General features: G+C 49.6%; 6 protein-coding genes across 11 annotated transcripts in view; 4 read left to right on the plus strand and 2 right to left on the minus strand.

The window, feature by feature from the left end:
- Window positions 1–672: 672 nt before the first annotated feature.
- apbb3 (amyloid beta (A4) precursor protein-binding, family B, member 3) lies at window positions 673–4,997 on the minus strand. 3 transcript variants are annotated; one of them, XM_078787801.1, is made up of 13 exons: window positions 4,481–4,997; window positions 4,351–4,440; window positions 3,910–4,112; window positions 3,777–3,838; window positions 2,724–2,769; window positions 2,462–2,611; window positions 2,268–2,395; window positions 2,137–2,142; window positions 1,932–2,046; window positions 1,794–1,866; window positions 1,440–1,714; window positions 1,181–1,360; window positions 673–1,105 (listed from the first exon to the last, which is right to left on the minus strand). In XM_078787801.1, the coding sequence occupies exons 2-13, from the start codon at window positions 4,397–4,399 to the stop codon at window positions 881–883; spliced, it is 1,512 nt and encodes a 503-aa protein (XP_078643927.1). In that variant the 5' UTR covers window positions 4,400–4,440; window positions 4,481–4,997; the 3' UTR covers window positions 673–880. The 3 variants fall into 3 exon arrangements, with proteins under 3 accessions (XP_078643927.1, XP_078643928.1, XP_078643926.1); XM_078787802.1 differs by having other exon boundaries at window positions 1,440–1,549; window positions 1,631–1,714; window positions 4,351–4,993; XM_078787800.1 differs by having other exon boundaries at window positions 4,351–4,997.
- A 918-nt stretch (window positions 4,998–5,915) lies between these two features.
- On the plus strand, window positions 5,916–8,631 carry sra1 (steroid receptor RNA activator 1). 2 transcript variants are annotated; one of them, XM_078787918.1, is made up of 6 exons: window positions 5,916–6,082; window positions 6,497–6,601; window positions 7,443–7,517; window positions 7,756–7,919; window positions 7,999–8,107; window positions 8,280–8,631. In XM_078787918.1, the coding sequence occupies exons 1-6, from the start codon at window positions 6,058–6,060 to the stop codon at window positions 8,477–8,479; spliced, it is 678 nt and encodes a 225-aa protein (XP_078644044.1). In that variant the 5' UTR covers window positions 5,916–6,057; the 3' UTR covers window positions 8,480–8,631. The 2 variants fall into 2 exon arrangements, with proteins under 2 accessions (XP_078644044.1, XP_078644045.1); XM_078787919.1 differs by lacking the exon at window positions 7,443–7,517 and having other exon boundaries at window positions 7,762–7,919.
- Window positions 8,632–8,891: 260 nt separating this feature from the next.
- On the plus strand, window positions 8,892–17,203 carry camk2a (calcium/calmodulin-dependent protein kinase II alpha). Its single transcript, XM_058086909.2, has 18 exons — window positions 8,892–9,197; window positions 9,731–9,825; window positions 10,077–10,136; window positions 10,731–10,785; window positions 10,953–11,018; window positions 11,564–11,636; window positions 11,713–11,815; window positions 11,912–11,995; window positions 12,329–12,423; window positions 12,497–12,619; window positions 12,688–12,771; window positions 12,880–12,922; window positions 14,041–14,081; window positions 14,171–14,219; window positions 14,310–14,385; window positions 14,464–14,558; window positions 14,688–14,916; window positions 16,037–17,203. The coding sequence occupies exons 1-18, from the start codon at window positions 9,136–9,138 to the stop codon at window positions 16,038–16,040; spliced, it is 1,437 nt and encodes a 478-aa protein (XP_057942892.1). The 5' UTR covers window positions 8,892–9,135; the 3' UTR covers window positions 16,041–17,203.
- A 754-nt stretch (window positions 17,204–17,957) lies between these two features.
- On the plus strand, window positions 17,958–20,529 carry rps14 (ribosomal protein S14). 2 transcript variants are annotated; one of them, XM_058086911.2, is made up of 5 exons: window positions 17,958–18,091; window positions 18,973–19,127; window positions 19,232–19,393; window positions 20,281–20,357; window positions 20,420–20,529. In XM_058086911.2, the coding sequence occupies exons 2-5, from the start codon at window positions 18,979–18,981 to the stop codon at window positions 20,485–20,487; spliced, it is 456 nt and encodes a 151-aa protein (XP_057942894.1). In that variant the 5' UTR covers window positions 17,958–18,091; window positions 18,973–18,978; the 3' UTR covers window positions 20,488–20,529. The 2 variants fall into 2 exon arrangements, with proteins under 2 accessions (XP_057942894.1, XP_057942895.1); XM_058086912.2 differs by lacking the exon at window positions 17,958–18,091 and adding an exon at window positions 18,097–18,164.
- A 400-nt stretch (window positions 20,530–20,929) lies between these two features.
- On the minus strand, window positions 20,930–24,484 carry chm (CHM Rab escort protein). Of its 2 annotated transcripts, none has more exons than XM_058086616.2 (17): window positions 24,289–24,484; window positions 24,069–24,174; window positions 23,647–23,713; window positions 23,503–23,575; window positions 23,276–23,406; window positions 23,107–23,206; window positions 22,906–23,040; window positions 22,726–22,842; window positions 22,558–22,669; window positions 22,270–22,492; window positions 22,124–22,201; window positions 21,942–22,049; window positions 21,807–21,870; window positions 21,642–21,738; window positions 21,472–21,570; window positions 21,258–21,403; window positions 20,930–21,194 (listed from the first exon to the last, which is right to left on the minus strand). In XM_058086616.2, the coding sequence occupies exons 2-17, from the start codon at window positions 24,118–24,120 to the stop codon at window positions 21,051–21,053; spliced, it is 1,746 nt and encodes a 581-aa protein (XP_057942599.2). In that variant the 5' UTR covers window positions 24,121–24,174; window positions 24,289–24,484; the 3' UTR covers window positions 20,930–21,050. The 2 variants fall into 2 exon arrangements, with proteins under 2 accessions (XP_057942599.2, XP_057942598.2); XM_058086615.2 differs by having other exon boundaries at window positions 21,642–21,741.
- A 64-nt stretch (window positions 24,485–24,548) lies between these two features.
- ik (IK cytokine) overlaps window positions 24,549–24,966 on the plus strand; it is a 6,580-nt gene continuing 6,162 nt past the window's right edge. Inside the window, exon 1 of the mRNA XM_058086617.2 lies at window positions 24,549–24,719. Coding sequence (XP_057942600.2) covers window positions 24,710–24,719 — 10 coding nt within the window. The 5' untranslated portion in view covers window positions 24,549–24,709. The remainder of the gene's footprint in view (window positions 24,720–24,966) is intronic.

A 24,966-nucleotide genomic window follows, 5' to 3' on the forward strand; every position in this document is an offset into this window, starting at 1 on the left:
ACTGTCTATATTCCTGTATCTATGCATCTCAGCGTGTAGTATCTATACATGTACTGTCTATATTCCTGTATCTATGCATCTCGGCATGTAGTATCTATACATGTACTGTCTATATTCCTGTATCTATGCATCTCGCCGTGTAGTATCTCTCCATGTACTGTCTATATTCCTGTATCTATGCATCTCGCCGTGTAGTATCTATACATGTACTGTCTATATTCCTGTATCTATGCATCTCAGCGTGTAGTATCTCTCCATGTACTATCTATATTCCTGTATCTATGCATCTCGGCATGTAGTATCTATACATGTACTGTCTATATTCCTGTATCTATGCATCTCAGCGTGTAGTATCTATACATGTATTGTCTATATTCCTGTATCTATGCATCTCAGCGTGTAGTATCTATACATGTACTGTCTATATTCCTGTATCTATGCATCTCGCCGTGTAGTATCTCTCCATGTACTATCTATATTCCTGTATCTATGCATCTCGGCGTGTAGTATCTATACATGTACTGTCTATATTCCTGTATCTATGCATCTCTGCGTGTAGTATCTATACATGTACTGTCTATATTCCTGTATCTATGCATCTCGGCGTGTAGTATCTCTCCATGTACTGTACTGTTTATAGGTCTATGTAGAGTAGTGGTACACCATTGCATCTTGTGAGGATAAAAGTAATCATTTATTGATGGTAGATGTCCATCCATGACGTGCAGCAGAAATGGATCACGTGACCGTGTGACGTGCAGAGGTCACAAGCTCGTGCAGCGCCGGCTGGTTCTGAAGGGATGGAAGTAGACCGGAGGAGCCTCGGGTGGCGGTCATCTCCGATGACCCCCCCCCTCACCCCCCCCACCCCAGCCCGTCATTAGGATGCAGCGGCTTGTTTGTTACGCAAGGAGTCCAAAAAGGCCATCATGCTCCTCCTCATGCCGCCGCCGCCACCGCTGCCCTTGTTGTGGAGACGTGCCGCAAGGGGCGGGAAGGGGGTGCTGTCCACCGAGTTGGCCCGTTTGACCTTGGACGGGCTTGCGTGCCACATTCTGGTCCTGGGGGGCGGAGTCTGTGCCACCAAACACTTGTGATACTGAACCTGCAGCGGAGGACAGTTGAGTTGGACCTGGAAGCTACGGCCACGCGAATGAAGATCATCTAAGCTAGCAGTCACCATGCACGCCGCCTGGACCGCCTCCGACAGGAGACCCGCGTCCGGCTCGCACCAGAACACGTGACACTCAAAACGCTGAGTGCCGCCGTCCACGATCACGGCGAAGGTGTGACTGTCGTGGCCCACGCCCAGGAAGCTGAGGAAGCGCACCTGACACTCCCAGACTGGCTCCTCCCCTTCCTGTCACAAGTGTACAGCCAACAAAATAAAAGCACCCTGGACACAGACTGGAGGTTGTGAGAAAATAAAAGACAGCTACCTTGAAGACAGACAGGAAGTTGTCGGTCACGTGGATGACGGTGGACTCCCACTGCTCGCGGTCAGTGGAGTTCAGGATGCTCTCGATGGCGCTGTTGAGCACCTCCATGCCTGCAGCGTGCGCACACACACACACAAATCCTTCACAGCAAGTTCTAAGGTCAGCGCAAGTTCTTGTGCCTTGAGGCGTACCCATGGCACGAGACACGGGCAGGTTCCCCACGTATCGCACTTCAAACTTCTGCACCTGCTGCCGCACCGCCTCCACAAAGTCCACTGGAAGAGAGAAGCGAGGAGGCGGGGTCAGTGAGTGGCCAATCAGAGCAGTGTGACGTGGTCAGGCAGGTGTGGTCACCTTGAGCCGGCAGGTCCTCGGGCGAGATGCTGTCCATGGTGAGCGACCTGGTGGCCATCTTGTCCGACATCGCCTGAGGACACAAACATCGGCGGGCGTGTTGGCGTGGAGGAGGCGTGGCCTAAGGCTGCAACTCACCTTGGAGCACATGCGTTGCAGTGCCATGGCGATGGCCTTGGCGGGGGCATCGCAGTGGAAAACGTGACATTTGAGCACACAGCTGTCCTTGTCCCCCGCAACAAAGGCAAAGTCTCTGAGTGAAAGCACACGCGTGCGGCGGCCATCTTGTTTACATCATGTGATCGACACATGCCACCTGCATGCAGAGTGGTGCACGAGTTACCTGTCCCTGCCAGGTGGAGGCGTGGTGGCGTTTAAAGAGACACACGTGATTAGTGACTGAAGCAGGTGCTCTAGCTTGTGGGTGACAAAGACCGCGGCCGAGACGGTGACGGCTGCTTCTGATTGGCTCACCTGCCGTTGTTACTGCCCACCCCCCAGACGCGAATGTTGCCGATGGGCTGACAGTACAGGGGGGTGCGGTCTACAGCATCCAGAAGGGTCAGCGTGTCTCTCTTCAGAACCAGCATCATGTCTCCACCCTAAAGCACACGGACGTCCTCCTGGTGAGACGGACCACCGCGGGACACACACACACCTCGTCTCACCTCCCCCCCGCCCCCCCGCCTGCCGTGCTGCTCCCGGCCGCCGCAGTGAGACAACTGCTGGATGACGTTACTGACCGCCAGGCTGCTGCGACCCGGGGACAAGTCGTCCTCCTCCACCTGGAGCCAGCCCAGAGAGCGCACACAAAAACACTGAGGGACGGGAGGAGGACACGGGCATCAGATGAATGGGATTACAGCCGTGTGTGTGTGTGCGTGTGCGTGTGTGTGTGTGCGTGTGTGTGTGTGTGTGTGTGTGTTATACCTGTGAGTTGTGGTCATGGCTACAGGAATCATCTGACCACCAAGACCTGCAAGTCACAGCAAACATAGCTGACACGTCTGTACATGTGTGTATTGTTACATGTGTGTTACCTGTATATGTTACCTGTGTGTTACATGTGTGTATTGTTACATGTGTGTTACCTGTATATGTTACCTGTGTGTTACATGTGTGTATTGTTACATGTGTGTTACCTGTATATGTTACCTGTGTGTTACATGTGTGTATTGTTACATGTGTGTTACCTGTATATGTTACCTGTGTGTTACATGTGTGTATTGTTACATGTGTGTTACCTGTATATGTTACCTGTGTGTTACATGTGTGTATTGTTACATGTGTGTTACCTGTATATGTTACCTGTGTGTTACATGTGTGTATTGTTACATGTGTGTTACCTGTATATGTTACCTGTGTGTTACATGTGTGTATTGTTACATGTGTGTTACCTGTATATGTTACCTGTGTGTTACATGTGTGTATTGTTACATGTGTGTTACCTGTATATGTTACCTGTGTGTTACATGTGTGTATTGTTACATGTGTGTTACCTGTATATGTTACCTGTGTGTTACATGTGTGTATTGTTACATGTGTGTTACCTGTATATGTTACCTGTGTGTTACATGTGTGTATTGTTACATGTGTGTTACCTGTATATGTTACCTGTGTGTTACATGTGTGTATTGTTACATGTGTGTTACCTGTATATGTTACCTGTGTGTTACATGTGTGTATTGTTACATGTGTGTTACCTGTATATGTTACCTGTGTGTTACATGTGTGTATTATTACATGTGTGTTACCTGTATATGTTACCTGTGTGTGTTACATGTGTGTATTATTACATGTGTGTTACCTGTATATGTTACATGTGCATATTACCTGTGTGTGTTACCTGTACGTGTTACCTGTGTGTGTTACCTGTGTGTATTACCTGTGTGTTACATGTGTGTTACCTGTATATGTTACCTGTGTGTGTTACCTATGTGTGTTACCTGTGTGTCTTTCATGTGTGTGACCTGTGTGTGTTACCTGTGCGTGCCAGGTGCTCTGTAAGCATCTGTGCTGACGTTGGGTGGTCCACTGTGGTCTTTCTAAGAGCAAAGACCGGAGAAGAAAGAGAAGAAGACAGTGGTGCTGCATGGAAAGGTTCTGCGGGTTCTACCAGTGGCTGGGGCTGCTGGGGCTGCTGGGGCCGCTGGGGCTGCTGGGGCCGCTGGGGCGGCGTCCCATTGAGTCGGGGGTGCTGCCACTGTGTGGCGCCGGTGGGAACGTGCCAGTAGTACATTCCTGTGGAATCTTTGATGGTTCTCCAGCCAGAGGGGAGGTCCTGGTCCAGCAGCAGGTTCTGGTCGGTCCAGATGTTGTCTGAGAGTCCACCAGCATGTTAGAACTTGATAAGAGCTTTGCTCGTGTCACATGATCACACCGTCACTCACACTGCTGAACAGGAAGTCAGCAAAGAGGAAGGGCCTGAATTATTAATGAAGTATGATGCATGCATCGTCTTCACGTCTTCTTGCTAACTTTTCCTTTGTGTTTCATTTGGTGGTCGCTCATGCTGCAGACAACATCATGACGACATATGCACACGCATGCGTCTTACCGTCACAGTTGACGATGATGATGGCCAGCGTGTAGTCCTTGCCCATCATGGCTCCGCCCTCCTTGGGTTCCAATCAGCTTCCCTCCAGGACACACACGCACACACGCACACACGCACACACGCACACACGCACACACGCACACTCATAGGCCCTGAAGAAAGTCCTTCAAGCTTCCTGTACCTCGTCGCTACTTCTCTTTCTTCTGTGTGACGTCTCCTGCGATTGTTCCTCACTGATGGAGACACAACCACTCCCTCCTCTCGCTCCCTCTCTCCTCCTGCCGCTGATGGTGACGCCTCCTGATGACGTCATCGCGTTAAAGCTCTTGGATGAACTCCACTCGGGTTCATTTTGGAAAATCCTAAGATGGAAGTATTTGATTAAAAGCTGAAGGTGGTTAAGTCCGTGCACTTCTCAGCCGAGGTGACATTTTCTACATGAAAATTGGATTGACGTGATGTTACGACAGATCGGAGACTTTCCGGCAGTAACTACAACTGCTGTCTTCCACTTGATCAAGTATTGCGTTCAAAAACTCAAGTATTGACAATGAATAAGTAACTTGTACTCTCATGTACGACAAAAAGAAACTGCACAAGCTGAGAAGAATAAAATCGGTTGCTAGCGGTGACGTCACCAGCACTGAGCTCCTGACCCCGGAAATGAAAGCTCGTTGTTTTGTAGCCTTTAGATTGGAAAAAGAATACCAGACCAGCTCTCAGTTAAAACCGCAGAAATGATGATGATGATGATTATCGGATTGCAATGAATCTGTCAGCCTTGTAGTATTTAGTATATTAGTATGTAGTGTTATGTATGGAGTAGTAAAAGTATGAAATCAAGCAGAGAGGATTTTTTATTGGAAATACACCAAAGCCTTTTTCAATTAAGAATGTTAAAAATAGAAATAAGACTGTGCTGGGTGCCTGTCGCAGTTATCAAAAAACAAATCATGGAAAAAAATGGCAAAGCAGATGGGATATGGATAAAAGGGGAAGACAATATTACAAAGTCTAAAAATATGTTAAAGCACAAGGGGTGAAGATAAAAAACAGAAAAGAGGAAACTATTTTACCGATTCGATCATACTGGGTTAAATAAAGTATTGTTTTTAGTCGGTAAAAGCACATGTGAAATATGTATAGAATGTAAGGCTATAGAAAATATGGAACATATATTGTTACAATGTAAGGCTATATAGAATATGGAACATCTATCGTTACAATGTAAGGCTATAGAGAATATGGAACATATATTATTACAATGTAAGGCTATATAGAATATGGAACATCTATTGTTACGTTGTAGAAATATAGGGAGCAGCGTATGAAGCGAAGGGAAAGGGTGACTAAAAGAGGAAAGGAGTGGAGCATGGAAAAGTACAGAGGGAGTGATTATTATTATTATCATTGTACCATTATCATCATATAAAATATTACAATATTTATTACCGCTATTAATAGTAGTACTTTTATTTGATTTCTCTCCTACTCATCTGAATATAAAATAAGTTAATCGCCTATCGATACATACTCTGGTACAGTAGGTGGCGGTATGCACCCTTTTTAAAGTCCTGGTTGCAACCCGCCATTACAGCCGAGAAGAAGAAGAAGAAGAAGAAGAAGAAACAGAGGAAGAAACCCTTACATTAGCTTGTTTACCGGTTTAGCAGCTAATAAAAGTGCTTTTGGTGTCGCTGGTCACACATGGAGGATATGTACGTCAAACCCGGTAGGCGAAGAAAACATTTATTGTGTTGAATGTGAAGTTATTAGCATTTTCTGCTTGCTAGAGTGACGTCACTGCCGATCGTAAACCGGAGACGCTACTAGCATTCATCTGGAAAACCTTATCACCGCATAAACAGTTCTATTTCCAACACTTGGGATTATTGGAAAAGACGTTTTCGACATCAGTATTGTTGAACTGTGGCACCTTTGAAGTGGAGTTACTTGAGTCACATGGAATATACTTACGAAGTATGGCAACTGATGAGTAAAGTTTATTGTACTCCAAGTGTGTCAGCTAACTGTTGCTGAAACTATATTTATCTTGTCTGCTTTAGATGGGACTTTTCGGAGACGACAAGTTAACTTGATAACTATTTTATGCTCGTCTGTAATCAATTGTCAACGTGTGGTCTAGGTAACCAGGAGCGAGGGTGGAATGATCCTCCTCAGTTCTCCTATGGCTTCCAGAAGGCTGGTGGACCACTGAGGAACCTTGTGAACAAGAGGCCTGCGCTGCCTGGTGAGAACGCCAACCCACTTGGAATGTATTTCATCCCCTGTGGGACGTGACGTGTGCGCTTTCATTTGAACTCTCAATGCCGGCGTTGTCCACCATTTTGCCTGACTTTTGAAGGCCCACAGAATACAGTGGTACCTTGGTTAACGTCCGCCTCGGTTTGCGTGTTTTTCAGTTACCATCCCCATATTTTGACTAAAATGTTGCCTTGGCTTGCATTTGCCTGCTAGCATGCTAGTTTAGCATCCAAACCCAAGACCAGGCCTTGTGTAACGTGACAACATCCCGGATCGGTGCCACGGTGTACAAAATGATCTTCTGATTGCTCTCCTAACCCTGATCAAGCGCCAGTCTGGTCAGATTGGCGCCATACATAATCCCTGGATCCCTCAGATGGCTGGGCTGTGCCACAAGGGCGAGAGGTCGCCCTAGGTCACCTCAGAAGTGTACAGAGCTTCTGCCCCACCCTGGTCTTCTGTCTCTCTGTAAGACCGCCTTCATCTTCTTGGTGTATTGTTGACACGCCCCGTCTGAGATGTGTATGGAAACAGGATCAGGATCAGGATCAGGATCAGCACGGCACCACGGATGGCCATTTTCCTCTAATCCCTGGCTCTATCCGATGACAGCACCTAACCAACTCCCACTATCCACTGGCCGTATCTTCTCAATGCCATTGTCTCCATGCTTGACAGTCACACACTACTTCAGCATGTGCACCAGACACCCGCTGAGCCCCTCCCGTTAGAAGATGGACATGGCGTCACTGGATGTGAGAGAGGTCAAAACATTCTTGTGGGTCCACTTTTGTCAGCATGTTGTCTTTCACCTGATTGGTTCACAGATGTGGCAGCCCCACCCAGGACATCTCAGTCCAGCCCTCCAGGTGCACCCCCTTGTGGCGCAGCCCCGCCTCCTCCTGCAGGTAAGGTGATCAACGTCGGCGGCCAATGCAGAGCTAGAAAGAATAGAATGGTGTTCATGCTGTGATGCGTTGTCTAACGTGTACTGCGTGTACTGCGTGTACTGCGTGTACTGCGTGCACTACGTGCACTACGTGCACTACGTGCACTACGTGCACTACGTGCACTACGTGTACTACGTGTACTACGTGTACTACGTTACGTCAGGCCATTTTGCTCATGACCCCATGTCACCTGCAGCCCGCCTCACAGGCTGGAAGGCCACGCCTCTTGCTGCTCCAGGGCCAGTGAGCGTCCAGGGGAACCACGACGGCGGCCAATCAGAGGGTGAGCCTGACCTGGAGGGCGTGGTGGAGGTTCTGGAGAAAGCGCTGGCCGCATGCAGACGTGAAGTCCCAGTGAGTTCAGATCAATACTTCAGATCAGTACGGTGTGGATCAATCAGGAAGCATTCAACAACATTCAATACCTTGGCAGCCTCAGGTGTGCAGTGACATGGGAAAGAGACTCCGCCTCTTTCAGCACAGTTGGACGTCCCATCCACTGAGTCCCGCTGTGAGGAGACGCATGAGGACCTTGTCTCAAGGTGACCTCTCTGTCTCTTCCTCTTCCTCTTCTTCTTCCTGTCTTTACTGTCTTATTCCGTGTCTCTCTTGTCCGCTTTGTCGCATGTCTCTCCTGTCCGTCATATTCCGTGTCTCTCCTGTCCGTCTTGTCTGTCTGATGCTCTGTCTGGCGTTGTCTTGTGGTGTGTCCAGAGCTGCAGGCCGGGAGGTGGGACCAGGCCGATGAGATCCATCGCTCTCTGATGGTGGATCACGTGGCGGAGGTCAGCCAGTGGATGGTCGGTGTGAAACGCCTCATTGCTGAGACCAGAAAACTTAGTCCAGAACTCTTAGACTGTTTTAAGAACTCTGATGAAGCGGTGCAGGACTCTTTGCCTCTGGATGCGGAATGATGCTTTGCTTCGGTGCTGATGTGGCATTCTTGGCCAGTTTGAAAAGATGTCGGTTACCACGGCGGCAGGAAGTCCAAGTCTGCTTTTGTGTGGATTGTTCAGTTGTCAGACACTCAAAGGACATTTTCCAAAATAAAGAGGTTTGTCGTGCACACACGCGCACACGTCTTGTCATTGGTGCCTGCAGTGACGTCATAAGACCAGCAGGAGGCAGCAAAGCAAAACCTTCGCGATGCTGGACAACCACGTGACCTTGGCGTCCAAGTGGATTCAAAGCAGAGATGCTGGTTCTGCGCTCGTTGAGGAAAGGGGGAGAGGAAGGGTCCAGGTGGGCGGGCTCACGCGGGGGTGTTGCAAAGACGTGTGACAACATTTCCCTGACTTTTATTGACAAGATGCTTACCGTTTGGCAGGCCAAAGTGAAAGATGCAGTTGCTATGGCGACCCTGCATGTGTGTCCCAGCCTGTGATTGGCCGAGGGGCGAGTGGGCGGGGAGCTCAACTGGGGAAGGAGCCGCTCTTCATCCCTCCATCTTCTTCATCTGCGCCTGCAGAAACAAAGTGTCTCCATCTCTCACCAGTCCAGCCTTCATCATCATCACCATCAGCATCACCTCTGAGGAGGACTGACACGGACTCTCTCCCGCTGGGTCGCCATGGCAACGGTCATCTGCACTCGTTTCACTGAGGAGTACCAACTATATGAGGAGCTGGGGAAGTAAGTGCCGTTGATGGTATCTCCTCAAATCTATTGATGAGTCGGTATTGATCGGTGGAATTTTGGTTGCGCTCAGTTGCACGTGCGCGCGCGCGCACACACACACACACACACACACACACACCTGTTTGTGTACTAACTGTAGATGTACTATGACATAGCACATATAAGTGAATACTGCATATATGTGTATACTGTGTACATGACTACCGTGTACAACATGCGTATGCCATGCGGGTACGAGTTGCGTGAATGTGGTAAAATGCAAATGTTTGTATTGTAGATGTAGAGATGGAAGGATGGAATGACGAGTGTAACACCTTGCTGACCCCATCCCACTCACCACCCTCACACAGGTCTCTTACATAACGCGTGTGGGTGTATGCTGGAAAAGAAGGACAAATGTTGTCGATGAAACTTTCTCAAGACCCTCCACCGTGGTCATCCTCCCAATCAGTTTATTGATCGTCCATGCCCGTGATGTTTTGATGACGTGAAGCTGCTGGTGTGTGTGTGTGTGTGTGTGTGTTTAGGGGCGCCTTCTCTGTGGTGCGCCGCTGCGTCAAAGTCCTGTCAGGTCAGGAGTACGCCGCCAAGATCATCAACACCAAGAAACTCTCTGCTCGAGGTGAGACGTGACCACTTCCGGTGGCCGGGAAAGTCCAGCATCTGTGCTGAGTTCAGGGGAGTGTGTGTGTATCGAGTAGGACAGGACAGGAAGTGACGTGTAGGCATAGTTTAGACAGCTTTGTATCGATGATGACATATTACTGATAGGAATGAGTGTCATCCCGTGCGGGCGTTGATGGACATGCAGTGCTAATGATGTGACACCAGGGGGCAGACGTGAGCTAACCGCTGCCCTTTTTTTCTCATCAGATCACCAAAAGTTGGACCGCGAAGCTCGAATCTGTCGTTTACTGAAGCACCCGAACATCGGTGAGTTCCTTTGTGACGGCTCGGATGAAAAATGGATGAGGGGCATGAATTATGGAGACGCGGCTAACGGCAACATGGATAATTCATGCCAAGCTGACAGTGTAGACAAGCCTCACTCTTAACTGCTCTTTCCTTTCGAGAAGCACCTTAAACTGGGCCTACTCACACCTGATTGGTAGATGGCTTTGAACGCGTCAACATGTTGCATTTATTGTGTAATAGGCCTCCTGCTGCCCACACACACACACACACACACACACAGGATTGCTGCAGTGTGTAGGAGTGTAGAAAAAATCATTGTTGAGAGCTTTAACACAGGTGTGTGTGTGTGTGTGTGTGTGTGAGCGAGAGAGAGAGAGAGAGAGAGAGAGAGAGAGCGAGAGAGCTTTTTGACGCTTTCACCTAAAGATGCTGTTGTTGCCTGGCAACACACAGTTATGTAACCCTCCTCAGTATCTGTGGAGCATCACCCACCCACACAGAGCTGTGATTGGACACTCCTCCACACAGAGCCCCTGATTGGCAGCGTGAGTGCACCCGAGGTCATGCTGACCATCCAGTCCTTCTAACTTCCTGCTCGTGCTTGTGTTGCAGTGAGGCTCCATGACAGCATCTCCGAGGAGGCTCACCATTACCTCATCTTTGACTTGTGAGTGTGACGGGACGTCACATGACATGCTGAGCGGCTATTTGGCCGGTCAGATCACATGACCAACCTCCAAACAAAACATGGACACTAGACGCTGATATAGCGATGAAGTACCAACAACTCCGTCCCAGTCAGATGAAGACGCACCTCTGTTGTTTTGTGTGCAGGGTGACAGGTGGGGAATTGTTCGAGGACATTGTAGCCAGAGAGTATTACAGCGAAGCTGATGCTAGGTGAGTGAACACCAGGTGGCAGCGCCGCACGTAGACCTAGACGCCGCATCCAGCGTGGGCCCTCCTTCAATCTCACCGCCATATTGGATGGATCAGGCTGCCCTGTGATGGATACAAATATACAAACTTACTTTCTACAAAGGAAAGGAAGTTAATTCCTCCGGAAACAGTTAGGCACCAGAGCCAATCATGTTTGGTTTCCCACGTATGTCCGTGCGTGTGGGAATGTCCAAACCAGAGGCATCAACTCCACCTTCTTTGTAGAGCGGCACTTTATGAAAGTGAACGCTGTGAATGGTCCTTGACCTTCTCCAGCACTTTCCCACCTCCGAGGCAGTCAAAGCGCAGTTAGCTACCACCCGGCATCTCGCCCGAGGACCCTTCCGCATGGTGGCATGGTGACGGGAGGACGGAGGATCGAACCCGCAGCCATGCCGCCCATCCAATATGGCGGGGACATTGACGTATGGCAGCCGGATGCGGCTTCTGTGTGCATGGAACTGATGCTGAACATGACCTTTGACCTGTGTCCCACCCACCCGCAGTCATTGTATCCAACAAATTCTGGAGGCCGTGCTTCACTGTCACCAGATGGGGGTGGTCCACCGAGACCTCAAGGTTGGCGTCCTTCATATCCGTCCCACCCTGAGGCCGTCCTGATGTAGTTAGCATGTGTGGCCTTGTCTCCTTCCAGCCAGAGAACCTGCTGCTGGCCTCCAAGTCCAAAGGGGCGGCGGTCAAACTTGCCGACTTCGGTCTGGCCATCGAGGTGGAGGGCGAGCAGCAGGCGTGGTTTGGTACGATGACCTCATCGGTCCACATCCACTTCATCTGTGTCACCATGACGACCAGCGAGCAAGTCCGTTGCTAAGGCAACTGCTGTGTCTTTGCAGGCTTCGCGGGGACTCCTGGCTATCTTTCTCCTGAGGTTCTGAGGAAGGACCCGTACGGAAAAGCCGTGGACCTGTGGGCCTGTGGTCAGAGTCCTATCTCCTTCACTCATCTCCTTGTTTTACCACCTTGCCTCCTCTCCTTCTTCCATGTGTCTATGTGCTCTCGCTACTCATCACCTCTCCTCCTCCACTTGTCTCCTTGTTTCCTCTCCTCAGGTGTGTCTTGTGTCCTCTGGTGTGTATTGTCGCCTAAAGTAGGATTTGTCTTCTGGGACATGTCCTGTCATCTCAGGTTTGTCTCGTGTCCTCAAGTTTGACTTTGATGTCCTCAGGTTTGTCCTCAGGTGTGACCCCCGGGTGTGGCCCCTGGGTGCGGCCCCCAGGTGTGATCCTCAGGCGTGTCCCTTGTGTCCTCAGGTGTGATCCTCTACATCCTGTTGGTGGGGTATCCTCCATTTTGGGATGAAGATCAGCATCGTCTGTACCAGCAGATCAAAGCGGGAGCGTACGATGTAGGTCACGTGACTCTTTGACCTCACACACGCCGGCCCATGATGCTGAGCGTCTGCTTGACCCCGCCCACAGTTCCCGTCGCCCGAGTGGGACACGGTGACTCCAGAGGCCAAGGATCTCATCAACAAGATGCTCACCATCAACCCGGCCAAGCGCATCTCAGCGGCGGAGGCGCTCAAACACCCCTGGATCTCTGTGAGCATGCTGACCTTTGACCTGCTTTTCTCCTGCTCTCATTTGATTGGCTGCCGTTTCCTCCTCAGCACCGCTCCACGGTGGCGTCCTGCATGCATAGACAGGAGACGGTGGAGTGTCTGAAGAAGTTCAACGCCCGGCGCAAACTCAAGGTGGGCGGGGTCAAGGAACCAATGGGTGTGGCTTTCTGCTCCTCCTTCTGCTGTCGAGTGTGATTGGCTGACGTCTTGGTCTCCCCCCTCCTCCTCCCCCCCTTTCAGGGAGCCATCTTGACCACCATGTTGGCCACCAGGAATTTCTCAGGTCAGTCAGGTCAAAGGTTATGGATGTGCCCTAAACGTAACGACACCTTGACATCTTCACAGGCGTTTAACTGTCATCCATTCACTCCTACCTTCGCCTTTCACTTCCTGTGTGCGCACATTAGTAGTGCTGTTCATTCAAGCTGCTCTCCAGTCGCGTAGACTCCAGTCGTGTAGATGCCACGGGTGGAGTAGACTCCAGTCGTGTAGATGCCACGGGTGGAGTAGACTCCAGTCGTGTAGATGCCACGGGTGGAGTAGACTCCAGTCGTGTAGATGCCACGGGTGGAGTAGATGCTAGATAGCATCACGTTTATGCTACAGTAACGGATGCTAGATAGCATCACGTTTATGCTACAGTAACGGCTGCTAGATAGCATCACGTTTATGCTACAGTAACGGATGCTAGATAGCATCACGTTTATGCTACAGTAACGGATGCTAGATAGCATCACGTTTATGCTACAGTAACGGATGCTAGATAGCATCACGTTTATGCTACAGTAACGGATGCTAGATAGCATCACGTTTATGCTACAGTAACGGCTGCTAGATAGCATCACGTTTATGCTACAGTAACGGCTGCTAGATAGCATCACGTTTATGCTACAGTAACGGCTGCTAGATAGCATCACGTTTATGCTACAGTAACGGCTGCTAGATAGCATCACGTTTATGCTACAGTAACGGCTGCTAGCTAGCATCACGTTTATGCTACAGTAACGGATGCTAGCTAGCATCACGTTTATGCTACAGTAACGGATGCTAGCTAGCATCACGTTTATGCTACAGTAACGGCTGCTAGATAGCATCATGTTTATGCTACAGGTTTTAGATTTTAAAAACAAACACTTTCTCCCCCACCTCTACTGCTCACAAACTCAGGCCCGGGTCCGTGTCCCGGTTGTGGTTCTGGTCTTGGCCATGGCCTGTGTATGGACCTTCCTAATGTTTGCACTGTCCACTCGTCTCAAGTTGAAGTGGCGTTTGTCCCCAGCATGAACACATTCAGTGGACAATATCTGGACTTTTAACTCCTGACTGGGTCGTGTGTCATGCATGTGCCTGTGTGTGTGTGTGTGTGTGTGTGTGTGTGTGTGTGTTGTGGTTCTGCTCCAGGAGGAAAGAGTGGTAGCAACAAGAAGGCGGACGGTGTCAAGGTGACCACTTGATTATTTGGCATCAGGGGGGCGGAGCTTACAGTAAAGACATTTCCTTATTTGACCTGCAACTTCCTCCACTCATGTAGGAGTCATCAGAGAGCACCAACACCACCATTGAGGATGAGGACACTCGAGGTACACGCACACGCACACGCACATGCATGCAAAGGACGACATCTTTGACGACATTTGCTGTGTATGTGTGTGTGTGTGTGTGTGTTTCAGTGAGGAAGCAGGACATCATCAAAGTGACTGAGATGCTAATCGAGGCCATCAGTAACGGCGACTTTGAGAGCTACACGTAAATGCAGACTTTTATTGTAAAAGGAAGCACCAGAGGAAGTGCTTCAGCTGTTTCCTGTGCGTCCTTCCTCCTCAGAAAAATGTGCGACCCGGCCGTGACGGCATTTGAACCCGAGGCTTTGGGGAACCTGGTGGAAGGATTGGACTTCCATCGCTTTTACTTTGAAAACTGTGAGCACCTTACTGTTCCTGCCGGCTCGGTGCTGCGTCCACCTGGGTTCAGCTGACTGTGTGTGTGCGTGTGCGTGTGTGTGTGCGTGTATGTGTATGTGCGTGTGCGTATGTGCGCATGTGCGTCAGTGTGGTCCAAGAACAGCAAACCGGTGCACACGACCATCTTGAACCCTCACATCCACCTGGTGGGGGACGAGGCGGCGTGCATCGCTTACATCCGCGTCACGCAGTACATCGATGCAAACGGGACGCCACGGACCGTCCAATCGGAGGAGACTCGAGTTTGGCATCGCCGCGACGGGAAGTGGCAGATTGTCCACTTCCACCGTTCAGGCTCTGCCTCCACACTCAGCAAGTATGAGACTTTAGCTTTAGTATTAGCATGCTAGCAAGATGGCGGACAGGTCACATGGTCCACATTGTCTCAATCACGCCTTGATCTTCTCTTATCTTTTACCATGGCTTTATCTTTGCTTGTCTTTATCATGAAAAAGTGTTGGCCCCTTCCTGATCTGTCAGTGTGGGAAAGGTTTGAAAGCCATTTCTAAAGCTTTGGGACTCCAGCCAGCCACAGTGAGAGCCATTATCCACAAATGGCCAAAACATGGACCAGGGGTGAACATTCCCGGGACCTAAATGGCTCACCCGAGAGGTCACAAAAGGCCGGCAGGCCTCACCGGCCTGGGTCCAGGTCAGTGTTCATGACTCCACCGTAAGCCAAAAGCAGTTCCTAGACCAAAAGCAGTGCTGAAGAAAAAGAAGATTAAGGCTGGTAGAACATCTTGATGATCCCCAAGACCTTTGGGAAAATACTCTGGTGGAACTTTTTGGAAGGTGTGTGTCCCATTTGAGGAAAAGAAGACTCAAAGACGGTGGTGGTAGTGTGATGGTCTGCTGTGATCAATGGAAGCATGAATGGGGGGCCATCTGTGGGTGAGCTCAAGCTGAAAGCAACCTGGCTTCTGCAGCGGGACCATGATCCCAGACCAAAATGAAGACTTTGTCCTGAGCCGAATCCTCTTGAGATGCTGTGGCAGGACCTTCAAAAGGCCTCGATGCTGGAAAAGCCTCCAACAACAAAGAGATCCCAAAGGCTGGATTGCACGTGTTGCTGCTAAGGGTGGCCCAAGCCCTTCTTAGCTTCAGGCCAATGACGTTTTCCCACAGGGCCATGGAGCTTTGGATTGTTTCATCAAGTGTTGACTTGAGTTGTCATGGACTAATATTGACATTTCTTTCATCATCTCAAACATTGAAGTGGGACAAACATGCAGAAGAAGACATCAGGAAGGGCCAACACCTTTTCTCAGCGCTGTCACGTCCTGATGTGGTCTTTGTGTCTCGTGTCTCATATCTGGCATCACATGCTGGTCTCGTGGTCAGGTGGATCCGTCTTTTCAAGATGAGATGTTATGAGGTTCTATCATGTCTGCTGATGAGATTGTTGCTGACGTCTGGTCTTTGCGTCCATCCAGCTGACTTCCTGTGTGGACGGTCCTCTGGGGGTCACCATCGCCTTGACGACTGATTGATTGACAGCAGGCGAGCATCTGACGGCAACGGTTGGAGAATTTGTGAGAAAGGGAGGGGCGGAGGGTGTGACCAAATGGGGAGGGCGTGGTCTTGCTTGTTTCTTATTTGCTGTAGTGATTGACGCTAAAGAAGTGGACAGCGTGACAGCGCCCCCTGTGGCTGAGGGCTTTAGCTTAGCTTAGCACCAAGAGACGTGTTAGCATAGCATGCAAACAATGCAGTGTCAATGTCCACAAAGTGATGTCAGTCTTCAGCCAGCAGGGGGCGCTGGGAAAGAGTCGCTAATTGTTCATTGATTGTTTTTGCTCGTCCACAAGCTTCCTCTCTGACCTGCGAGCTTCCATACACGCCTGCCCTTAGCCCCGCCCCTGAACCCCTCAACGTGACCTTTCAACCTTTCATGTAGTAATAATTCTAAGCAGAGCATCAATGAAGCTGGTGTTATGGAGGTGGCGGTGGGGGGGTGTAACCTGGTTTGATTTAGGAGCTTTAATCGGCATCTCGGATGCTGGACTTCTGCTTTTTAGTGCATGCTTTACCCTTCTTATCTACTTCCTGTTTGGAATCATGTGACTTTTGGCTCAGCACTTGTTGGCTTGTTTCAATTTGGAAGGGTCAAAGGTCAGTCTGTTTGTGAAATGTTGTTGACTCAACATAGTCCCTGCTAATATTTACCACTATTTGTTTGCTAACGCTTGAAAGTGAAAGTGAAATCTTCTCTGGTGACGTGCTCATTGCGACTTTACGTCTGGAACTTCCTGCTTGGATCCTGATGACGTCACCACACGTCATGCGGCAGGGCAGGAAGCACTTTTTTATTCTTATTATTTTGCTTTAGTGCTGTTAGCAGCTGTTGCCGTGCCTCCAAGCTAAGATGCTAACGTGCAGCACTTGTGTTCCACCAAGGATGCTAAACGTGCTAACACCCACGTCTCAGGTGAAGCGGTTCCACAAAAAAACTGTAAAACGAAACTCAATGTTTTGATGTGTCAGCGGCAGCATGCTCGCCGTGTAACAGGAAGTGTGTGTGTGTGTGTGTGTGTGTGTGTGCGTGAGAGAGCGCGTGCGTGCTATGTGCTCCAGTGTTAAATAAAAGTTGATGAAAGCCGTGCTCGTGTTCAGCTCTTCTTTTCCACTTGTTAGGAGTGAAAAGACGTGAAAGACAGGAAGTCAACTGAGCGGCAGTCAGAGAGACGGCGGATGACTAAATAAGCTTTGTAAGGGATGCTGGAGCCTATCCCAGCTCCCATATGAAAATGTACAACTCTGGTCTTTAGGACTGTCTGTATGCGGCAACATGTTTCAATGCATCACTCCACTAAAAGGGTCACTTTCTCTGGTTCCACAAAGTCCGTCGCGTGTTGGCTCATTTGCATACTAACAATGATTGGCTGGACCTTGGTGCGCCATGAAATTAATCCTCATATTTACACTTCCTTTTTTGTCATCGCACAGAACACCGCAGTGAAATTTCCTCCCAAAAACCTCCCACACCCACATAATCCTCAACAGCACATTGTCTCGTGTGGGCATCTTCGGGTTTCTGGGAACCACAATCTCCCCGGAGAGAGAGATCGAACGTCAGGAAGTTCGACCTCTCCCAGGAGCTGCTGATCCGGTTCTCCCAACAGCATCACCTTTGGATCTGCAGCCAAACAGGACGGGAGCAGACCTTCCCTCCGTATGCGACCTGTCCCGGTAAAGGGCCAAGAGGTGAGCAGGGACCATCGCTGCAGACCCCCCCCCATGTAAATACTGTGGATAGTTATAAATGCAGATGATAATCCCGGTCTATTAAACACACACCCGCTTAGTGTCATGTGACCGTTATCCCTTCCTACTTTCTAATGGCTTATTTCTTACCTCGCTTCTAATATAAGAAGTCCCCCACCACCAGGGAGCAGCAGTCACTCCCAGGGCTGACGCGCTTCAACTTTAACCCCGGAAGCGGAAGCGTCTTTCTTTTCTAGTTGGAACCCGCTAAGCGACGCACTGAGGTGAGTTTGGCCTGGGAGTCTATCATCAAAAATCTTCTTTTCGCAAGATCATCCGAACTTTACTTTAGCTTGTGTGAGTGTTTTGACTCATTTAGTTGTTTTTTGTGTTTAAATTATGTGGCTGCGCAGTTCCGTCACCTTCAATTTGAAGCTTTTTGGGGACGTCGCCGTTGTTGCCAACTGCTATCACAATTCACTTCTATATTCACTCGTCGAAGATTAAATATGTGGAGAATAAAGTGTGGCGGCGAAGGGAAGTGAAAAATAATCAATTAGGGATAAATTGAATCTCCTTGTCGATGGGTGCTAACGTGTTAGCATTAGCAAGCAGAGTTCTCAGTTAGCATGTCGGACGTAATGCGATGGACCAGCGGTTAGCATGTAGGCCACACAGTCAGGATATGGGAAGACCTGGGTTGGAATCTCCGTTGGCCATCTGTGTGGAGTTGCATGTTCCACCATGAGTGGCTCTTCTCCGGGTACAAAAACATGCTAGCTTCATTGCGCCCCCCCCAAATTGTCCATAGGTATGAATGTGGGTGGGAATAATTGTTTGTCTATATGTGCCCTGGTATTGGCTGGCCACCAGTCCAAGGGTGGTCCAGGGTGCCCCCCCCCAAGACCGCTGGGATAGGCTCCAGCATACCCAGACCCTAGTGAGGATAACCGTACAGTGCATTTGTTAGCATTAGCATGTATGTGGCATCATATGCAGATAAACAAACGCATTGTAACAATACTTTTTAGAAGGAATGAATTCCCACGGCACAGCTGCCAATCACACAGTGGTTGGGAATGACTGGTGTCATCTCTTAACCACATTGGCGGAGGAAGTTGGTGTGGGCTGAATGAGAGCCGTTTCCTGTTTTGTGTGCTGACAGCTGACAATGGCGCCTCGCAAAGGGAAGGAGAAGAAGGAGGAGCAGGTGATCAGTTTGGGTCCTCAGGTGGCCGAAGGAGAGAACGTCTTTGGCGTGTGCCACATCTTCGCTTCTTTCAACGACACCTTTGTGCATGTCACCGACCTCTCTGGGAAGTAAGTCATGGGGGCTGGTTGCTAAGCAACCAAGATGCCAGGCGAGGCTGTCCTACTGGCTTTAAGTGATGATATAACAGGAAGCATCTGTGCGTCGTTTCCAGGGAGACCATCTGTCGTGTGACCGGCGGCATGAAGGTGAAGGCCGACAGAGACGAGTCCTCCCCTTACGCCGCCATGTTGGCGGCACAAGACGTCGCTCAGCGCTGTAAAGAGCTCGGCATCACTGCGCTGCACATCAAGCTTAGAGCCACCGGAGGGAACCGGTGAGTCAGGACATCCCACTGTGCAGCAGTTGGCTGTAGATAGCTTCCCTTCAGGCTGCATGACAGCACAGTATTATGGCTCCATGTGTTTGGGTAAGGGTGTTTACCTATGTCCAGTATATGGCAGGGTGGTATTGGTAAAGGTGTTTACCTATGTCCAGTATATGGCAGGGTGGTATTGGTAAGGGTGTTTACCTATGTCCAGTATATGGCAGGGTGGTATTGGTAAAGGTGTTTACCTATGTCCAGTATATGGCAGGGTGGTATTGGTAAAGGTGTTTACCTATGTCCAGTATATGGCAGGGTGGTATTGGTAAGGGTGTTTACCTATGTCCAGTATATGGCAGGGTGGTATTGGTAAAGGTGTTTACCTATGTCCAGTATATGGCAGGGTGGTATTGGTAAAGGTGTTTACCTATGTCCAGTATATGGCAGGGTGGTATTGGTAAGGGTGTTTACCTATGTCCAGTATATGGCAGGGTGGTATTGGTAAGGGTGTTTACCTATGTCCAGTATATGGCAGGGTGGTATTGGTAAGGGTGTTTACCTATGTCCAGTATATGGCAGGGTGGTATTGGTAAGGGTGTTTACCTATGTCCAGTATATGGCAGGGTGGTATTGGTAAGGGTGTTTACCTATGTCCAGTATATGGCAGGGTGGTTTAGGTAAGGGTGTTTACCTATGTCCAGTATATGGCAGGGTGGTTTAGGTAAGGGTGTTTACCAATGTCCAGTATATGGCAGGGTGGTTTAGGTAAGGGTGTTTACCAATGTCCAGTACACGGCAGGGTGGTTTAGGTAAGGGTGTTTACCAATGTCCAGTACACGTCAGGGTGGTTTAGTGTCTACTTGCATGAACCCAATGATGATTATGTGAAACTGTTTCAGCACCAAGACACCCGGGCCAGGAGCACAATCTGCCCTTAGGGCACTCGCCAGGTCCGGAATGAAGATTGGACGCATCGGTGAGACGCACACACACCCCCACACACCAACTTAAATGACCCCTTTTGACCTCTTGTTTCAGAGGACGTGACTCCCATCCCGTCAGACTCCACCCGGAGAAAGGGTGGACGCCGTGGTCGTCGACTGTAAACATGGCCATGTTAACAGCAATAAAGGTGTTAAATGTTTCCACTTCCTGCTTGGTGCGGCGGACTTTGTCAGACCAGTATTCCAGTAGTACTCCTAGTACTGCACTAGGAGGGTTGTCAGGTTGGTTCCTTCTGTTCGGTGCTGGTTACCCGTTTCTATGACAGCATTGAAAGCAACATTGGGGGCATTAAAGAGTCAAACACTTAAGCCCCCATTGTTCAATGCTAGTGGTTGAGGTTCATCAATATGCAAGGTGATGGCATCGTTGCAGAATGACAAGCGCCAAAACCGTGTGATTCAGGAAGTCTGACATCTTTCAGTACAGCGTGCTGATGTGTTCAAGTGCACTATATTTGAAGGTTGCGTGAATCTGAAGCTGTCATTTAAAGTGTCAGCTTGGTCAACGATGAGAAAGACGAAGAAAGAAGCGGCTGTACCTGCTGCAATGTTAGAGTATACGCCTCTTGGTGTTATCTGGCATGATGCTTTTATTGATTGGAATCAACTTCAAATTAGGGCAATTTAACTCATAATGCACCGGAGGAGGGTTCATACTTTTTTTTTTACTCTTCATGAAGATTCTGCACCTCTCCCTCCCCCTCCTGGTCAGGGTTGGTGTTGTCGCCATCATAGATGATGTCTTCAGGGTTTGGAGCAGGCGGACAGAAGTCTTCCTCTGGAACGATTTTGTGGAAGATGAACTCGGCCTGAGGAGAGATGAACATGTCATCAGTGTGCTGCTGCCGTCAGCATCAAAAGTGGCATCTCACCTGTCTGATGGCATGCTCGTGACCCAGAGCACCATCTGGTCCTGAACACAGGTACACATTAGAGGGCACCTGCCGACCTTGGAGCTCCACGCTGGAGCCATCCTCCATGTTGAAGTAGAGACACCAGAGAACAGACGGCCGTTCCGCTGTGGACACATCATGCAAAAATATTCTCAATTGCTCCTGCTCCCCTCTTATGGTGAAAAGCCTCTACCTTGGTCATGTGACTCTGGTGTGCGGAACATCCTGTTAACTACAGGATACAAATCCTCATAGGCGGAGCCAAGTGATTGACAAGTGAGATGAACCAAATCTGAGGAGACAAGACAGTAGCGGCCATGTTTCCTTTCCTTGTCCACAAAGTGATCAAGATGATGATCTCACATGTTCCTGGCATGCACGTCATGGTGGATGGGCAAAGCTCCACCATCCTCACAGAGGGATGCCCCGCCTCCACGGGAGGGACCGTTACCAGGGAGACCTGCTTGAGCAAAAATGAAAACGCTTGTCTTTATTGTGCGTGAGCGTGCACCGCGTCATGCAACTAACCTGCTGCTCTGAGTCGCCGGGCAGAATAGAGCCGTCTGTAATCAGCACAGCTCTGGAGATCAACCTGAAGGAAAGAAGGTGGACACACCCCCTCATTAATGCGCCACTGATTCAATGTAGTAGGTGTGGTCAAACCTGGTGGGTGTGGCCATCTCCCTAAAGTCTGGGGATAAGTAGCTGTCCTCAAGCACAAAATGGCTGCCAGTGATCCGCTGCCCACGACTGTCAATCACTGCTTTGCATCTGAGAGAAAGGGGGAGGAGCCACAGTCAGACTGAGGACGGCGGTAGCGATGGAGGAGGAGGAGGTGTGGCCACCTGTTGGTGGTCTTGTCGAGCAGAAGGCAGCTGACAGGATGTCTCAGGCAGTAGACACCCCCAAACACGGCGCACATCCTGCAAGAAGCATCATGTTGTGGCCCCGCCCTCTCAAGCTTCACCGAGTTTGCCAACGCTCGTCTTACCGACAAAAACACTGCGGGATCTCCCCGAGGCCATACACCGGGAACAGGAAGGGTGTGTTACCATAGCGACCTAGGCAACGAAGGAAGTGGCGTGTGGAGGCCAGGCCGACTCTGGTGGGCGTGTCCTCAGTTACCATGGCGATGGAATGGAGCAGGAAGTGTCGCAGGTTGTCGCTGAGCTGCTGGTCACGGAGGAACTCCAAATATGTCCGGGCGCTGGTAGCTGAAAGAAGCCTTGTGAGACCACATGTCCGAAGATGATGATGTCATCAGGTGGCGTCTTCTCACCCTCATGCTCCTCCGCGTCCTCCATACAGGAAGTCAGGAAACGCATCAGCTTCCTCTTTTCAACCACCGATAGCTGACGACTGGCAAATACGTCGGCCCGGCTGCACGGCACCTGACGACCACACGCCTGTCACATGACGCCACACGTGGATGTACAACGGCACGTACCTGTTCCACGTTGCCATGGCGATAGGTGAGGATCCTGGTGATATTTTTGAACTCTGCATAGCGACTGACGTTTGACTTGATGAGGAGGTCGACCAATGAGCCTCGGGCGTACATCAGCTAAAGGAAATGCAACATGGAGCATTCAAGCTAGTTGGATGACGCAATCACCTTTGTGGTTACCTTGGAGACCAGGTCAATGTTGAACCTCCGTCCTTCTTTCACCAGGCAGTCCAAGGTGATCTTTTTGTTTGGCTCTGATTGGCTGGCAGCATCCTGGGGGCGTGGCAGACCTGACTCCTTTTCTGTGTGGACAGCCTATGATTGGATGAAACGTGTGTCATGTGACCCATGAAGGGTTGGCAGACACACACAGTACATCACCTCCACTTCTTCTGTTTGCTGCTCTGTCTCCTTTGGCTCCGCCTCTGCACATGATCCTTCTTCTATATTCTTCTCTCGGTCATCAACTTCATGGTCCTCACTGGGGGAAAAAGTCTCACCTTGGTAACAGTTGTTCATCATGGAGAAACGGTCCGGTGAAAAAAAATACCTGGTATAACAGAACACTTGCAGGTTTGTGATAGAGGCGGAGTCTGTCTTTGACACACAGATTGGCTCCTCCCCTTCCTCCAAGAGACTGGACCAATCCTGATCCTGGACCTCATCACCCTGAGACTGCTCCTGAGCGTGTGCAGGTATAGCAAAGATTATAGGGTTAGCTTCTCGTCTCTGCAGCAAAAGCGGCGAGCAAGCGATGAGGATGCAGGAAGGACTCGCCTGATGTCGTTCGATCCAAGTCAGCAATGTGTTGAAAGTGAAGCTGGCCCACTTGGCGGCGTAGTAACTTCTCCTGCAAACATACATGATGTCCTCAATGCCCCCGGTGTGTGCGACTATGCAGGCACGGGACGGTCCACTCACGTGTCCAGGTGAAGAACTCTTTGTCCCACCCGAGAACAGGCTGCCGCCACCACTGACTCGGTAAGACCTGTCAATCATGAATCACCAATCAGACCACAAACCCACATACTAGTGGTAACTACGGACAAAATAGCGTTTTACAACAACGTGTGGTATATAGACACTGAAAACAATGACATCACAGAGGACATTTTAGTGTTAGCATAGTGACAAAACGCTAGAACGGAAGCTCCATCTATTCGCAAGACGTTTGCTAGCCACCGTCCTTTGAAATGAACCGGATGCTAGCCTCAAGCTAACTGTAGTGTGTGTCGGTCAGCTAGGAGATATTTGCAAACAAAATAGCTGTTTTGAATAAGGCAACGTTAAGCACTTTGTACTAGACACACAGTACCATAACAAAGCCTATTTAGCGAGTTTACCTGTTCCCAGAATGACGACGTCAAACTCAGACGGAAGATCCTCGGCGGCCATCTTGGTTCAGGCGCGTGACCCACAGCGAGTGTATTTCGCTGATTGAGCGCGCGCCTGCACCGAAATGTACACACTCAATTAGACTGAAGACTTAAACAACACATTTTTATGTCAGTGTATATTACGCGGCCCCCCTTCTTCCTGTAGACAAATGTAATTTTTACTTACACCTTTTGTGGCACAGGAGGTGAAGTTTCTACATCATCAGTATAAACGTTCCCAAACTGGGGTGCACGTATTCGCCCCTAATGGTTACAATCACCAGTGTGTCTGAACGCCTCATGGCGCAAGGAGAACGTAGCAGAAAGAGAGCACAAAACACCGTAGGTTGTTGTAGTTGAACGACTGAAGTGACAACAACGCAAAGTTGTCATCTGTTTTGTCGCCAATGGCTTACCGTACAATTGTTTTCCAAGATGGTTGTCCTACGCATGCGCAATGTGGATTATTGGTGGATGTGTGTGGCGCAGACGTCTGGTGTAAAAGCTGAGCTGCTAACAGCTCGTTTACAACATACCTATTAAATAACACACTTTTAAAATATCGTCAGAATTTCCAGAGGGACTTGAAGTGAAGTGAGCCAGCAAAGATGCCTGAGAGTAAGTAGATCGAGCCTTGGTTGATCTCGTTAGTTTTCGAAGGACACCTGAACGAATGCTAGCATGAGCTAACCGTGCTAGCAAATGATTGAAACGGTATAACGTTTGTTTGGATTCTGTCGACTCCAGTTTATCTTTTGCAAAATAACGTGATGTAGTGTTAGTTAAGTAATTGAACCGGTAATTCACTCTTGTGTTGCACCACTTAAATGTCCACCAAACGGGACCAGGCTGCTTACAAGCTAGG

This window comes from Doryrhamphus excisus, linkage group LG21, assembly GCF_037039965.1.
Source record: "Doryrhamphus excisus strain RoL-2023G ecotype Guam linkage group LG21, RoL_Dexc_Guam_v1.1, whole genome shotgun sequence".
NCBI classification, from domain to species: Eukaryota; Metazoa; Chordata; class Actinopteri; order Syngnathiformes; family Syngnathidae; genus Doryrhamphus; species Doryrhamphus excisus.